Source organism: Corythoichthys intestinalis, chromosome 7 (assembly GCF_030265065.1).
Source record: "Corythoichthys intestinalis isolate RoL2023-P3 chromosome 7, ASM3026506v1, whole genome shotgun sequence".
Taxonomy (NCBI): domain Eukaryota; kingdom Metazoa; phylum Chordata; class Actinopteri; order Syngnathiformes; family Syngnathidae; genus Corythoichthys; species Corythoichthys intestinalis.
Genome location: NC_080401.1, coordinates 46,927,353 through 46,943,697, shown reverse-complemented (window position 1 = coordinate 46,943,697; position 16,345 = coordinate 46,927,353). Strand labels below are relative to the sequence as shown.

At 39.1% G+C, this 16,345-nt stretch overlaps 1 protein-coding gene across 1 annotated transcript in view; it reads right to left on the bottom strand.

Moving 5' to 3' along the window:
* ankrd24 (ankyrin repeat domain 24) overlaps positions 1 to 16,345 on the bottom strand; it is a 35,553-nt gene that overhangs the window by 9,786 nt on the left and 9,422 nt on the right. The window contains exons 8-16 of the mRNA XM_057840080.1: positions 15,486 to 15,657; positions 13,232 to 13,324; positions 12,826 to 12,936; positions 10,816 to 10,935; positions 9,948 to 10,077; positions 5,766 to 5,938; positions 5,314 to 5,477; positions 1,669 to 2,399; positions 1,259 to 1,575 (exon numbers count right to left, since the gene is read on the bottom strand). Coding sequence (XP_057696063.1) covers positions 1,259 to 1,575; positions 1,669 to 2,399; positions 5,314 to 5,477; positions 5,766 to 5,938; positions 9,948 to 10,077; positions 10,816 to 10,935; positions 12,826 to 12,936; positions 13,232 to 13,324; positions 15,486 to 15,657 — 2,011 coding nt within the window. The remainder of the gene's footprint in view (positions 1 to 1,258; positions 1,576 to 1,668; positions 2,400 to 5,313; positions 5,478 to 5,765; positions 5,939 to 9,947; positions 10,078 to 10,815; positions 10,936 to 12,825; positions 12,937 to 13,231; positions 13,325 to 15,485; positions 15,658 to 16,345) is intronic.

Sequence of the window (16,345 nt, the reverse complement as noted above, 5' to 3'; positions counted from 1 at the left end):
ACAAGTTAAATTTTTTTCAGGCATGCCACTCCGAAAAGCAGTTTCGTCCTGGAATTTGAAACAGGGCGACATCACACAGCCCACACTTCCATGGGGTGTTGGTCCTCTTTCCACCCTTCCATTTTCATTTCACTTTACTTTCATTGTCACTATAAATGTACATGAAAAAAGTCAGTATTTATGAAAATAATAAAGTATAAAATAAAAATATATACAGCAATAAATAATATTGGAAATCTATAAGTATGACAATAGAAAGAATACCATAGCTGAATATGTGCTACATCCCTAATCTTCATATAGAAAGAAGATCACCACAATTATAAATTCCTGCCTTGGATACACACAGTTCACGTACGACTTTGATCTGATATGCACATTTTATTATTATATACACAAACACACACTTATATTGCATCAAAATTAACTTTGTCTTGCAATATCAAAAGAAACTTTCAAAAGAAACTTTTTCCAGCCTAAAAAAAAAAAAGTGAGTTTGCTTACCTCTGCTCGTCGATGGCGTCACCCACGTGTTCAAATACGTCACTATCTTCACTCGAGGACTCTTCCGAAGAAGACGATGATGACGAATTTGGACCATCCTCTTCCTCAAGTTGATCAAATAGCACAATTGCTTGCGCTAAATTTAGTTTTCCGTTCATTCTCAAAGTCACACAAAGTCGCTGCTCGATCCAAACGGCCGTCGGCTCGCCACCTCGCTGCTTCAGAACACTCCTCCCTCTCGGTCGGTGGAACCTCGCATGGCAGTTATATTTATTTAAAAAACGCATTTAGTGCGTCCACTGTGACTTCGAAAGGGTTCGTTTGATTTGTGGTTTTTTCATGGAGCTTCCGTTTTGAAAAAGGACAAGAAATGATGGAAATATAGACACAAACAAATGATCCATGCAGCGTTTTAATGTTTTTTTGAGAGGACAATAAAACTATAAAACTTAAATGACAATATCTCACGTTTTAATTGGTCGATTGACTTCAAATAATAACGAGAGTAAACCGCAACTTCCGCACTTTAAAACGAGACCAACCAACGGCATGTGGGTGACGTATTTAAAACGTGAGGGCGCTTCAAAGACGACGTGCGCTGAGGACGCGCCGGCGCGTCCTTCGACTCTCAAGGGTTAAAAAAAATTAATTACCGCCCGTTAACGCAATAATTTTGACAGCCCTATCTAATATGCTTGTAAACTTTAGAATTTCAGAAAGACGGGAGTACATCTGAGTGTATTTGACTACCAACCTTGACTTTCTCGTGCTCCTCTTTCGGTACAGCCTCATGCATAGCCTCTAGTTTGGCCTCAAGTGTGACCACCTGCTCTTCTGCCTCTGTTCGCTGCATTTTTTCCTGTTGGAGCTCCTGTAAGGTTTGTGCCAGCTGCTCCGACACGGCGGACAGCGCTTCTTTGTGCTTTGACAGAGGAACAACATCCTTCAGTTGCAGGGCTTCGTGGGCACGGCTCTCTCGCTCGGCGCACAAGCAGTCGAGAGCCTGGGCTGCGTCCTGTCTAGCCACTTCCAGCTCCTCACGGACGGAGGCCAGCATACGTCTGGAGCGTTCTGATTTGACAGACAGAAATGGCATATACAGAAAACTTCATATTGTAACTTCCTGACAAATCTCCACAATGCTCACAGGTCTCAATGTCCAACCTGATGTAACAGAGAGCTCCGAGCTTTCAGAGTGCTCTTCTTCCTCATCCTCGTCATTCGCAGGAGGCCTGAGTCTCTCCAATTGGAGGAGGGCATCATTGAGCCTCCTCGCCACCTCCGCTCTCTCTCTGGCCAGCTGTTCGCACTGGAGGCCCAGCGTGACCTGCACCTCTTCCAGGTGTGAACGGGGCACACACTTCTTCAACTCGCCCTCGAGCTCCACCACACGCTCCTGAAGTTGACGAACATGAATTCCATTCGGTCCTTCTGACTTGCTTCCTTCTTCTGCCACGCTTGCCTCCAGCTCGCCCGCAACTTTCACAGTTTCAGTTTGATCTCCTGCTGCTGAGTTTCTCCAGCTGCCTTCACTTGCAAACTTTTTCTGGACCAGAGCAGTTTGGAGTTGCTCGACCTGATCTGTCAGCTGTTTGATTCTGTCAGCGTCCTCGGAGTTCCGAGCCACCGCTTTGGCATCTTTTTGAGTAAGCTCCTCCTCTAACTCGTCTACCCTCGCCCTCAGCTGCTGGTTCTCAGGGCTTGGAACTTCACTGGCCCCCGCTGCCGTTGTGTCCCCTTCGCCACATTCAACGGAGAACACCCCAAGACGCATTTGCTCCTTTAGTTGTTCTAGCTCTGACAGGGAGGAGGCCAACTGGCCCTGCAGGCCTTGTAGTTTCTCCTTCAGAGCCTCTGGACTCTCTAAACTTTCAGCCTCAGATGTCTTGTCATCACTGCAGACCAACACAAAGATAACAATGTTCAAACCAATCATCACTGCAGACCAACACAAAGATAACAATGTTCAAACCAATCTTCTGCAACACATGCAGCTTCACTTGTAACCTAAATGATTCTAATGCGACAATTGTTATGCCCAAAAATAATATAAAAACATATCTATTAATTGCATCATGACTGGAATTTCATATGGGTGTTGCCATGATGTTATTCATCTTAGGTTAGTTTTAATTATTCTGGGGAAACACAGTCCAAAAAGTAATTTGGCTGTCTTGAAATCACTAACTTATTGGTATTGTGTATATTAAAGTATTAAAGATGTCCCAATCGATCCGATCACGTCATTTTCAAAGAATCAGAATCGGCAAAAAAATATCGGACATGCCTTTTTATTTTTCTATCTATCTATCTATCTATCTATCTATCTATCTATCTATATATATATATATATATATATATATATATATATATAATTTTATTGAAATCATTTTCTAATTGTATATAACGTTACAGACAAAATGTCTTACACTCATACACAGTAGTTTTGGCTTAAAGTAGGGCTATCAAATTTATTGTGTTGACGGCGTTAGTTTTTCTTAATTAATCACATCAAATAATTAACGCATGCGCTGCACGACCCACTCACGCATTGTCGCGTTCAATCTATAATGGCGCCATTTTACCAATATACAGAGCTAATCGCAGCGTATAATGAGTAGAGAGAATTTTGACAGCCTTTGGAGCCTTTAATTATTTGGCTAAAGCCTTACATTCCCTCTCTCAGCAATTAAATTTAACGTGGGAGGCAATGTGGGGAAGAAAGGTAGTAATTGATCATTTTCTTAACACCCTATGTTATTTCCCAACGCAGAGAAAATATATCAATTGGTGCCCCTACGCACAGTCATGGTTGCACTTCCCATCATGCATTTGGGTTGAATGGCTGCAGTATCATTTACTGAAAGCTCAACAAATACACTCGATGGCAATATTTAGTCACAATATACAAAGTCACATGTATCCTTTAAGAAGTCTTTCTATCCGTGGATCCCTCTCACAGAAAGAATGTTAATAATGTAAATGCCATTATGAGGATTTATTGTCATAATAAACAAATACTGTACTTATGTACTGTATATATTCGTTCGAGTTTTATTCATTTTTTTCTTAATGCATTGCAAAAATGTATATGATCGGGAAAAATTATCGGGAATGATTGGAATTGAATCGGGAGCAAAAACAAAAAGCAATTGGATCGGGAAATAACAGGATCGGCAGATACTCAAACTAAAACGATCGGGATCGGATCGGAGCAAAAAAACATGATCGGAACAACCCTAGTATATATATATACTTTTTTTTTTTTTTTTTTTTGGAAGGAATCTGAAGCATCAAGATAAAAAAATAAATTAAAATAAAACACACACAAATATCTATAAAATACAGTCATCCATATGATATTGCTTGACAGACCTAAAATAATATAAAAATATATCCATTATTTGTATCCTGGCTGGGATTTTATACAGTATAGCGGTTGCTATTCACGGGAGTGTTAATTAGGGCTGCAGCAATCGATTATTTTAGTAGTGGATTAACCCATCAACTAGTTGGTTCGAATAATCGCGTATTCGGATTAAGAACATTTATTGCGTTTCAGAATCAATTTTAGAGATGTAAAACAAAGGCATGCTAATATTGCACTTTCAAATGAGCGTTAAATGTAAATACAAAATAAAATTCCAGAGTGTTTCTTCAAACTATGCAAAATTGCTCTTTCATGTAAAAATCAAATACCCGAGCTTAGCCTCAAATGGTATAAAAAAAAAAAAAGAAAAAAAAAAGAATGAGGATCTAAGTACAACAAAAGAAAAATTGGCTAACTGAGATAGCAAACGTCCGCTAGCTTAAAGCCTCTAAAATGGTAACTTTTTTTTAATGCAATGCTCTTAACAAACCGTTCTAACACGTATTCCCACAAAAAAGGCTTAAATATAACTATAAACTAAATTACAAATGCATTACAAAAAAATAAAAATTGGCTAAAAAAAAACTTACCTTATGTTGGTCTTAACAGGGAGCAGCTGGATTTAGCCATGTTAAATCAAATTAAATAAAACTAAATGCAAACACTTTCAAAATAAACTGTTACAACACCACTTTAATTAAACGAATACTCGAGGCAGCAAAGTTTGATACGAAGCTTTTTTCTAATCGAATTACTCGAGTTAATTAATCATTGCAGCACTACTGTTAATCTTGATTTGTATTAAATTAACTTAGGAAAATACAGTTTAAAAAGTAAACTAGTTGTCGTGAAATCACCAATTACTTAGTCCTGTTTTTTTTTTGTGTGGAATGAATCATAAGTACCAAAATAAAAAAGAAATACGCTCACCCCGAGCATCCATTGCACGCATAAAACATGGCGCCCTCCGTAGGTCAAAACATGTACTATACATTAAATATTTTAAAAATATCGTATGTGTTTCTAATGACATATTTTAGTTAAAGAGAACAATTGGGGTTCATTAAAGCCTACAAGTCTTTAAGTCCGAAGTTACCTTTAAATGAAAATGCCAAATCCTTTTCACTCGATTCCGATCCCCTTAAAAAATTGCCCGATTTCCGATCACGTGATCGGATTAGGGAGATCCCTAATTACAACAATACCCTTAATAATAGTTTTCTTGCAGAGGATTTGACCAAGTAAAAATGCAATTTTTTTTTCAAATATCTGTGATAGGTTACACAGAAAGAAAGGGTAAGAGATGAATTCGTTGGAAATCATTGGTATGACTTTCAGCTTTTCCCGATAGGAGTAGCCTTAGCAACTCTTCAAATTATTTGTTTGGTAGAACTATACACCCCAGGTATGTCTGTAGTTCCATGCTTGAAGAATCTCACCGTTCTTCCACCTCACTGGAGACTCCACTGGACTTTCGAGCCTCAGAGAATCGCTCTTGCAGGGCTTCAAACTCTTTCCTAATAGTCTCATACTGTGCTATGGGGACAAAGTCCGCACCAGGGTTTTGCATGTCAGTGTCATCCTTCTCAAACATCTCCAGCATCTGTAAAGAGGCAAAAATACAAAAGGAAGGAATTAAAAATGCAGTGTGGCCTCTTACATTTCTAATCTACAGTCTACAATCTATGTAAAAAGGATACACACATAAGAAAAAGATATGGTATGGCTGCCGTGCTAATAAAAAATAAGCCAAGACACATATTCTGACTCTGATGCCTACTCACTAAGAGCATGACATCATAAAGTTCAACATGACATCAAAGACACTTAAACATGACATAGGATAATTGTACTACTACTTTGTGTACATGTGTCTTTTCTCTGTTCAAACCTGCACTTTGAGAACCAGCTCAGCATTCTCTGACGTAAGCTCCTCTATTTTCTGGTGTAATTCTTCCACAGTTCCCCGGTTGGCAAGTGCAGGAGTTGGGCTGGATGATTCTGCATCAGAGAAGGCCTCATCACCTGCAGTTGAGGCTCTGGAACGCTTGGAAAGCAACTTCTCTGAAGGGCATGTTCAAGGAAATAAAGTGTATAATAACCAAATAGGGCATACAAAAGCATATGGATTAGGGCTGTCCCAAACGACTAATTTTCTCCCGATTAGTCAGCCGACTATTTTTACGATTAGTCGACTAATCTAATAATTAAATAAAAAAAATATTTTTTTACTAATTTAGCGATGATTTTTTTTTTGACGCTTATCAATTCACAAAAACATATTGGAACACGTAAATTATTCATTTAAGTACAAATAAACATGTAAATAACAATAATAAATAAAAAAATAAACGAGTTCAAATGCTGATTGAATTAACTAGTGCAAAAGAATGGAATGTAAACAGATTCAGAACACTGACTTTGCCTTTCCAACATGATTCAAAACAATTCTTAAAACACCTAGCATTAATATTATAGTACAGTACTATATATAATAGTATTATAATAATTATATTATTCATTGCCAATCAGATTTTTCATAAAGGGTGTCATTTTAAAGGTATTCTTAGTGTAGAATCTGAATTTTGAAGTATGTGGGATTAACTCCAGAAATCGCTATTTATATGAAGAACATGACATGCTTTTATTTTGAAATGCTCACCGGAAGTACGTTCGCTAAACCGCTAACTTCAGCTTTACACTCCGCAAAAAAAGCACTTTTTGTAATTGGATGTAGTGTCAGTAATAGATTTTTTTTGGTCATTTTTTTTCGTTTGCAAATGCTGTTAACCAGCGATTTTTCATGTTTGAAGTGTCACCTTTTAAGTTTGCTTTCACGAGACGACTGCCAATGTTTTATAGCAGGCTAAAGTAAGTTGCCTTTTTCCCCCATTCACCTCAGTGTAGCAGTGCTAACGTTACAGTGTTTAATATAGATGTGTTTTCTTATTTTGTTGTCTGAACTTTAATTCTACAGCGTGTTGATAAGAGAAAAGGAACTGGAGTCTCATATGCCATCAGCACGCACGCACGTGCGCAGCGATAAAAGGCAGCAGTGAAAATTACCGGCCTCATTTTTATTTGCCGTGCGATAAATGGACTCATTGCATATCGTCACAGGCTTAGCAACTTCAATAAAACATGTCGCTAGTTAGTTAGATGGACTTACAAACTGGGTGACGGCGCTTTAGGTGTTTATTCACGGCCGACGTGCAGAGCATTGAAGAGACAGGACAAAAGAGTGTACCCTCCTTTGTTTCTTTGAAATAAGTCAATGTTTTGGACACTCTGGTGCGCTTTTTTGGCTTTGTGCCGCTTTCGCCGCTTGCATACAGAGCGTCCGACATTCTGAACTTTCCACGCATATATTTTTTTTAACCCTTCATTAACCGTCGACGGGATGTTTTGCTCGTCGATGGATTTACGTCATCGATGACGTCGACTAGTCGGGACAGCTCTAATATGGATAGAAATATTGCACATCTGCTTTTACGTCAAGAGTGAACCCCTGCTATACATTATTTGCGAATACATGAGTAACCGAAGGCTTCTTATTGCCTAATTAATACTTGGAACTGCAATACTATCATAACACACTTAACTAATTCACTACCATCGACATTAAATCCATTTAAACTGGGATGCTGGCACTGAATCATGTTTCAATGTCGTTGATGACTATAGGGGAGGACTTGAATGATTAATGCCAACCCCTCAGTCCAAATGGATTGGACGTCGATTGCTGTCAATTGTAGCCAATGAGTTAAACATTACTTTAAACCAGTGCTTCTCAATTATTTTCTGTCACGCCCCCCCCAAGGAAGACGTAAATGTTTCGCGCCCCCCCAAACTCTCTGCCGCCACTGTAAATAGTATCATTTGTCTATAAAATTACTATTATAAATACGCATCTGCCTAACATTGTGTCCTTTTTTTCTAATAAAGAAAAAAAGTAACATAGATCAAATTATAATAAAGTATTATTAACATTATTATTAGTATTATTAACATTGTTTTGTTTGTAACAGAGAAGACTTGACGTGCATCAATTTGCCTGTATTAAAACAAAAAAAAAATTCACATCCAAACTAAAAAATACACTCAAGGTACATTTTTGACCATTTGTTACAGAAAAATAAAATGTAATAAAATCAGTAAATAATACCAAATTAAAATTGATTAGCAACATTCACTCATGAGGACAATGTGCCAAAAAATTTGACCGAAAAAACAAATCTGAATAAAAGGGGGAAAAAACTGTCCTTGGACAGGACAGTTTTTATTTTTGCTGCTCACAGTATTTACCTCCGTTGCAATGGTGTGGAGTTATTTTGCAATTAGCATGCTAACAATGCTCACTGGCTTACTGATATAACACTGACAAAGCAGGACGATTGTTGGCAATATTCGGCACGTTTTCACTGAAAAAATCAAGCGGCTTAACAATGAGATTGGGGTCTAATGTCTTTAAGTGGCGTCTTAATTGATTTGGCTTCTTGCTGTCTGCTATAATTATTTTTAGACACAGTAAACAGTGGTCTTTCATCATCACCCACTGTATTAAAAGTCAAAGCTAAAAGGCAAACGGCACGAAAAAAGCGCATTCACGGCGGCCGAGGTAGAACCGAAGGTGAGGGCAGTCGTCGTGACGATCCCAAGCCGAAAATGGCACTTCTCGGGCGGCGACGTGAGAACCGGACAAGACAGTGGGTCGCTGCCTGAGTGAGTCCGGTCGGAAAACGGCTTTCGAAAACGGCGGTGGCACACTGCTCTTCATATCTGTTGTCTGTGTGTGCTGAGTGCTCTTCCTTCTTATTTCAAAAATACTGCGCGCACTCTGAAAATGAGAGCGCCACTGCCACCTACTGAGTGGATGTGCAAGTACACTTTATTCCAGTACGGCAAAAAAAAAAAAAAAAAGTTCCCCGAGGTCACATGCGCCCCCCCTGGCATTGCTCTGCGCCCCCCCAGGGGGGCACGCCCCACTATTTGAGAAGTACTGCTTTAAACTCATCTTTCAACATTATTCTGAAAAATGAATTGCATACTGACAATTGGATTTAGAAGAAAAAATATGACAACGCGCTGAAACCATGTACAGAACATCTACATGCACCCAAGACTCAATAACTTCTACAGCTGCAACTAACGATTATTTTCATAATCCATTAATTGGACGATTAATAAAACGATAAATCGGATAAATATCACTTTTTTCAATTACCTTCACAATTTACCTCGAAGTTGTTTTAGGCACGTTGTAAGTAACACGTCAAAATGGATGACTATTTCGACTTAACTGTAGTCTAAAATTGTATCGCTTATCAAATTCATTGGCAACTGATTTATTGATCGAGTTTAATCTATTTAATTGATTAGTTGTTGCAGCCTTATTAAGAAGCTAGTTTTGACAACAAGATGTCCGAAAATGGGCAAAAATGTGAATTGTTGTTTTCCTAAGTAAAAACAGATTTTTGTTCATGTCCTACCATGATTTAACAAAAACATAAATAAGAAATCTGATAATATTTAGAACTGAGAAGTTATATGTCTGTTATGATTTCAAGAATTTAGACAAGTTTATGGTGAAGAAGGCCGTAAACGATTAATTGGTTATCAAAGTAGTTGTCGATGAATTTGCTAATCGATTAGTTGCCGATTATTCAATTGTTGCACTTCTAAAAACCTCCCTTAACAAGGCATACTAAACGTAGCTCCTCCTTAATAAACAAAAATGAACAAAAAAATTTAACAATTAAAAATTTCGGCATACTTCCTTATGCAATTAATAATTTTCTAGTAGTCGACCACCATTTTGTGGAGCATTATAGGAAAAGGAAAAATGCAATTTAGTACAGTCAAACAAGGAATCGAAAATAGATACATTTGTAAATAGCAAACAGTGACTAGACAGGGGTTTAATGAATATGTAATTGCCCTCTCCAATTCAACAGTTATACCCATGCCACACTCGATCCTGGATGAACAGGTGTAACAGCTTTTGCTCACAATGTGAATGCTCACACACATTCATAGATCTTTCCAAGGTGCTTGGGAATGACAAATGGCATACCTGGGAAGTCAAACATTTCTTCCATATCCTCAGAGTCACTTGCCCCGACACCATTAACTCCCTTAAGCTCTCCGATTAACTTGTCCCTCTCAGCCTCTGCCTCCTTTAGGCGCCGTTTCAGTTGGGAAAGCTAGTGTGATTCAAGAGTACATGACAAACATACTTTGATGTCAGATTGTATCTTATTAGCCATATTTTAACCCCTTCAGACCTAAGCATGCTGCTGAACGACATGACGCCTTCCCGTCTCTAAACCAATAAATACTGTAATTTTCGGACTATAAGCAGCTACATTTTTCCTTCATTTTGAATCGGCAGATACCCAAACTAAAACGATCGTGAGCAAAAAAACATGATCGGAACAACCCTAGTTATCGGTTAATATCTTTTTGGTGTTAATATCCCATGATACAGTGAGGACAGCTGCGACTTATAGTCCAGTGCGTCCAAATGCCGTTTTCATGCCAAGTTTGGTGGTTGGCGGCTTATCGTCATGTGCGCCTAAAGGTGTGAAAATTACAGTACACTGAATTTAGTTGCTATTGCCACTTCTGGGATATGATTGGATGAAACGTTACTCATCGAAATCAAATCATGAAGTTTGGCACGCCCTCTTTGCTATTTTTGGCTCTTTGAAAATGTCTGACCAAACGCAACTTCAAAAAGGATAACGTAAAGTGCTCATTTCTCATTAAAAACACATTAACATTAAAAATAATCTATAAAAGCATGAAATATCCCCGAACAAAAAATTGCACTTTGTTCTGGTGTTTGAGTAGAGTAAAAATCAGCGCAGATTTTTGTTTTTCTCCCAGCAGAAAAAATGCGGGTCTGAAGTGGTTAAAAAGATGTGTCAGAATTAGATTACCTCCTCCAAGGCAGAGAGGGCACTCTGTTGCTGCTGCTCCAAGGATTTTATTTTCTGGAGGAGACGGCCTCGCTCAAGACGTAGCCGCCGAATCTCTTCAAACACCTCCTCATCTTCCACCTTATATATGAGACTTAATGTTAGTTCTTCGAAATACAGTACATGAAGAGAAGATCCGGTGTACGCTTGGAGGCTGCAGAAACAAATTTTTTGTGCGGTGGACCCCTTTCCTGACGTATGCTAGGGCCGCTCCTCCCACCGAACCCAAAGTTCATATATACATTGTTGTCTGTTGATTTTTGGGGAGCGCTGTATGGGGCTATCTGGTGCCGTTGAACTGCGGAGACATTGCCCTATTATACAGTATTTTTTTTATAAATGACGAGGTGCTGTTTGTGTGTGTATGTGTTTTTTGGTTATGCATGTACGCTAATACAGTTGTGGTCAAAAGTTTACATACACTTGTGAAGAACATAATGTCATGGCTCTCTTGAGTTTCCAGTTATTTCTACAGCTCTGATTTTTCTCCGATAGAGTGATTGGAACAGATACTTCTTTGTCACAAAAAACATTCATGAAGTTTGGTTCTTTTATGACTTTGTTACGGGTTAACAGAAAAAGTGATCAAATCTGCTGGGTCAAAAAAATACATACAGCAACACGAATTAGCAATTTCTTGTGAGTGATTATTGACTTGAACAATCATTGACTTGAACAAGTCAGGAAAGTCACTTGGAGCCATTTCAAAGCAGCTGCAGGTCCCAAGAGCAACAGTGCAAACAATTGTTTGTAAGTATAAAGTGCATGGCACTGTTTTGTCATTGCCACGTTCAAGAAGAAAACGCAAGCTATCACCTGCTGCTGAGAGAAAATTGGTCAGGAGGGTGAAGATTCAACCGAGAATCACCAAAAAGCAGATCTGCCAAGAATTAGAAGCTGCTGGAACACAGATGTCAGTGTCCACAGTCAAGCGTGTTTTGCATCTCCATGGACTGAGAGGCTGCCATGCAAGAAGGAAGCCCTTGCTCCAAAAGCGGCACCTTAAGGCTCGACTGAAGTTTGCTGCTGATCACATGGACAAAGATAAGACCTTCTGGAGGAAAGTCCTGTGGTCAGACGAAACAAAAATCGAGCTGTTTGGCCACAATGCCCAGCAATATGTTTGGAGGAAAAAAGGTGAGGCCTTTAACCCCAAGTACACCATGCCTACCGTCAAGCACGGTGGTGGTAGTATTATGCTGTGGGGCTGTTTTGCTGCCAATGGAACTGGTGCTTTACAGAGAGTAAATGGGATAATGAAGAAGGAGGATTACCTTCAAATTCTTCAAGATAACCTAACGTCATCAGCCTGAAGATTGGGTCTTGGGCGCAGTTGGGTGTTCCAACAGGACAATGACCCAAAACACACATCAAAAGTGGTAATGGAATGGCTAAATCAGGCTATTAAGGTTTTCGAATGGCCTTCCCAAAGTCCTGACTTAAACCCCAATGAGAACTTGTGGACAATGCTGAAGAAACAAGTCCATGTCAGAAAGCCATCAAATTTAACTGAACTGCACCAATTCTGTCAAGAGGAGTGGTCAAAGATTCAACCAGAAGCTTGCCAGAAGCTTGTGGATGGCTACCAAAAGTGCCTAATTAAAGTGAAAATGGCCAAGGGACATGTTACCAAATATTAGCGCTGCTGTATGTATATTTTTGACCCAGCAGATTTGATCACTTTTTTCTGTTCACCCATAATAAAGTCATAAAAGAACCAAACTTCATGAATGTTTTTTGTGACAAAGAAGTATCTGTTCCAATCACTCTATCAGAAAAAAATCAGAGTTGTAGAAATAACTGGAAACTCAAGAGAGCCATGACATTATGTTCTTCGCAAGCGTATGTAAACTTTTGACCACAACTGTACGTCAAGGTCACATAGTGTGCAAGTTGGAAGGAAAAAAAAAAGAAAAAGAAATACAGTACATGAAAATATGAATGACCTCCAAAAAATAAACCAGCAGTAACCTGAGCTGAAGGAGATGAGCCTGTGGGCCGAGGAGAGGGCGATTGAGCAGGGGGTTCGGGCGAATGAACAGTGGGAGCAGGACTTCGTGGATGAGGGGTGGGTGGCAATCCCTTGGAGATCAGGATGAATTGTATGAAACATAACAGGAATTATTTTTAAAAATGTAAAAGCTTGCTTTAATCATCAAAAAAAGGGTTCATCTGAAAAATAGCTTATTTAAACTAATGTTAATTAGAGCAACCACCACAATATGATCTTATTAGTGGCCAAAAAATCTATACTCCAAATAATGTATCGTTGAACATCCAGCTATGCTAGCAGTTTACAGTGACAGACAGAACATTAAAAAACTTTTTTATATAATGTAAAAGAATTGCAATGGCATAATAAAAGTGTTAAAAGTACCTGGAGAGGGGAGCGCGGAGGAGGAGGGGCTTTTCTTTTGCGAGGGGTACTACCCCCATGCACGAGTGAGGACCGTGAGCTGTTCTGAGGTGTCTGTATTGGTGGTAGAATAAGGATGGACACAAGAAAATAAAAAAAAAAGAAACAGGATGAAAACTAAAGTAAGGCCAAGGAAGGGGTTAAAAGTTGCAAGTACTATACAACATAGTGTTGTCACAATTGAAAACATGCACGAAAAGGAAAGGCTAGAGAAGACCTAGATCTGGTAGTGATGCGATATTACCTCCTCGCCTATGCCCTCAGACACTACGTACGCATAGGGAGAGAGAACATTTCCTCACATTGAGATGTACATTTAAATACCACATGTGCACACACACAAATATTAATATGTAACACACATTAAACTGCATGATATACCTTTATTGACTACATGGCCACTCAGTTTTTATACTTCTCCCACAGTATTGTGAAAGGTGGGGTTTATCAATAAGATAAAAGATGTGCTCACACATGCATGCTATGAGCTTTGTTTTCTCACTTGACTTTGTGGACTAATTGTCATTCTATTTCCAGCTAGAAACCGCAAGGAGCAAACATAATGTTTGTCAAAAACAGCTGCATTGAGCTTGTGTATGACCAATTGTGTCATGCTGAAATCTACTGCCTGAGGTCCATAACAGTGTAAAGAACAGTGTCAGTCTTTGTAAGTGTGGGTATGTAGTAGGCCTGAACGATATTGGAAAAAACTATTGCTGCGATTTTTGGGGGGTATATATTGCGATATTGTATTGCGAAATTAAAAATAAAAAAATATATATATATTTTTTTTTTCTAAAGAAATTTTTACTAGATGACTTGAATATCTGTTTGGAAAGACTTTGGGTGACTCATCATGACCACAGTGTACAGTATTCCATCGTTTTTCTCGGTTAATAGGGACCAGAACCCGCCGCGATAAGTGAAAAACCGCGAAGCAGCGCATACCCCCCCCCCCAATTTATTGTGTGTGTGTGTGTGTGTGTGTGTGTGTGTGTGTGTGTGTGTGTGTGTGTGTGTGTGCTCAATGTATTTATTCAGATCTAGCACTGGAAACAGATACATATAAGACATGTTTTTACTCACTTTTTTCCCCCAAAGTATGATTTTAAAACATGTATATATATTTTTTTTAAATAAATGCTTTTTAAGCACTTCAAATGTAATAATTATGATCAGTTTTAAACATAAGTGTCCCACTGAATAATTTTTAAACAAGAATAAAGTACTGTAGTAGAAAAATGCTTGGCTTTATTAAATGCTTCTGTTTACCTAACATGGCTGTGACTCTTGGAGTGACATGTAGAAATTACAAACTCCTCATAATCACTTCTGGCGTTTATTTTATATGTCTCGAATGTCTCCATATTCTCCCCCCACAGACACACACATTCATTCCAGCCCGCGCTTCCTTGCAGAAACTGTTTAACAAGTTAAACGATGATTGACAGATTGCTACCCGGCTTCTTTGGCCAGATCAAAGCCATCGTTAACTTTAATAAGCAAGTGCCGCAGTGACTGAGAGCTGGGAAAGGGGGTGAGAGAGGCTGTGTGAGCGAATGAAGCAGAACAAAGGTTTGTGGATTGGAAAAAAAAAAAAAAAAACTCGCACGTCCTTGCGATGGGACTATCGCGCATGTTTAAACGATATATCGTTCAGGCTTAGTATGTAGCATTCTTTAGTAGTCAAATATACTGTACTTGACGTTTTAGTGTCAAGCACAGTTCAAATTTAGGCTGCAACAACCAATCGATTAAAATCGATTAATAGTTACCAACTAATTCGATTTTTGCCGGCAGCTATGGGCAGTTTGGGTCCTTGTTTGTGTGTAATGTGAGGTTGCGCACATGCCAGTGATTAAAATAAGGGAAAGAGAATTCACTGTTGCAACTGCTGCTGTTAGGATGCTGAATCAAGAGTATTACAAAGTGTCGAGAGTTACATTGTCTTTTGTGTTGTTAGATCCAGTGTGCCTCTGTCAGAGGTGAGTAAATAAATGAAGCAAATTGTATTTTGTTTGTTTGTATTCTTTGTTGATGAGATGTTACTACTTAGCACGGAGCGCTAAGCTAGTTAGCGATTATGCTAATTAGTGTCTTAAGTGTCCGTTTGTATTGCGTTTTGGAGAAGCATATTAGCACTTGAGTTATTGTTAGATAGTAAAGTCTCATTTCTTTCTATAAATAAACAACACACATAAACCCATTCTAATACCATACCAGGAGGTGCTCCATTTTGCAACATGTGCCCAATGTGATGGTTATCAGAACAGTAGTCGTCTGCCTTGTTTCCTAGGCCATCTACCAGCTGCGTGTTGGCCCCACCCCTCAGCAGAGCAGCCACTGTCTCAGCGCTGTCACTCTCGCAGGCTAGCATTAAAGCAGTCCTGATAAAAGAAAGCATGATAATAGAATACTGGAAGACTGATTGGTTGGTGACCAGGCCAGGATGTACCAAACCTCTTGCCCAAAGTCAGTAAGAATATGCAAAAGTTCACCTCTGAACCTCAACTATAGGAAAATGGATTTATGGAACATTGTAAAGACAGGAAGAATACAGATATGGATTTATATTCTCAATCTATCCATTTTCTATATATCCATCCGTACATTTTCTCCCACTTATTGGAAGTCTGGTCGCGGGGGCAGCAGCTTCAGCAGGAAAGCCAAGACTTTCCTCTCACCAGCCACTTCGTTCAGGTCTTCCAGGAAGATCATGAGGCATTCTCACGCTGGCTGGGAGACATTGTCCTTCAGTGGGACATGCCTGGACCATCCTACCAAGGAGACATCCAGAAGGCACTCTAATAAGATGCCCGAACCACCTCATATGGCTCCTCTTAATGTGGAGGAGCAGCGGCTCTACTCCGAGCCCTTCCCAGATGACAAGAGTTTTGTTACCTTCTCTAAAGGAGAGCCCAGACACCATTCTCTACATAGTCAATATAATTCTTGCAGGGATTGGATCTCATCCTAGCTGAGTTAGAGCCACAAGCACGCCCTAAGCAAATGTGCTTTATAAACCACTACTAAATGCTAATACTAATCTTAACTTTTTAATGTGTAGACCAGGGG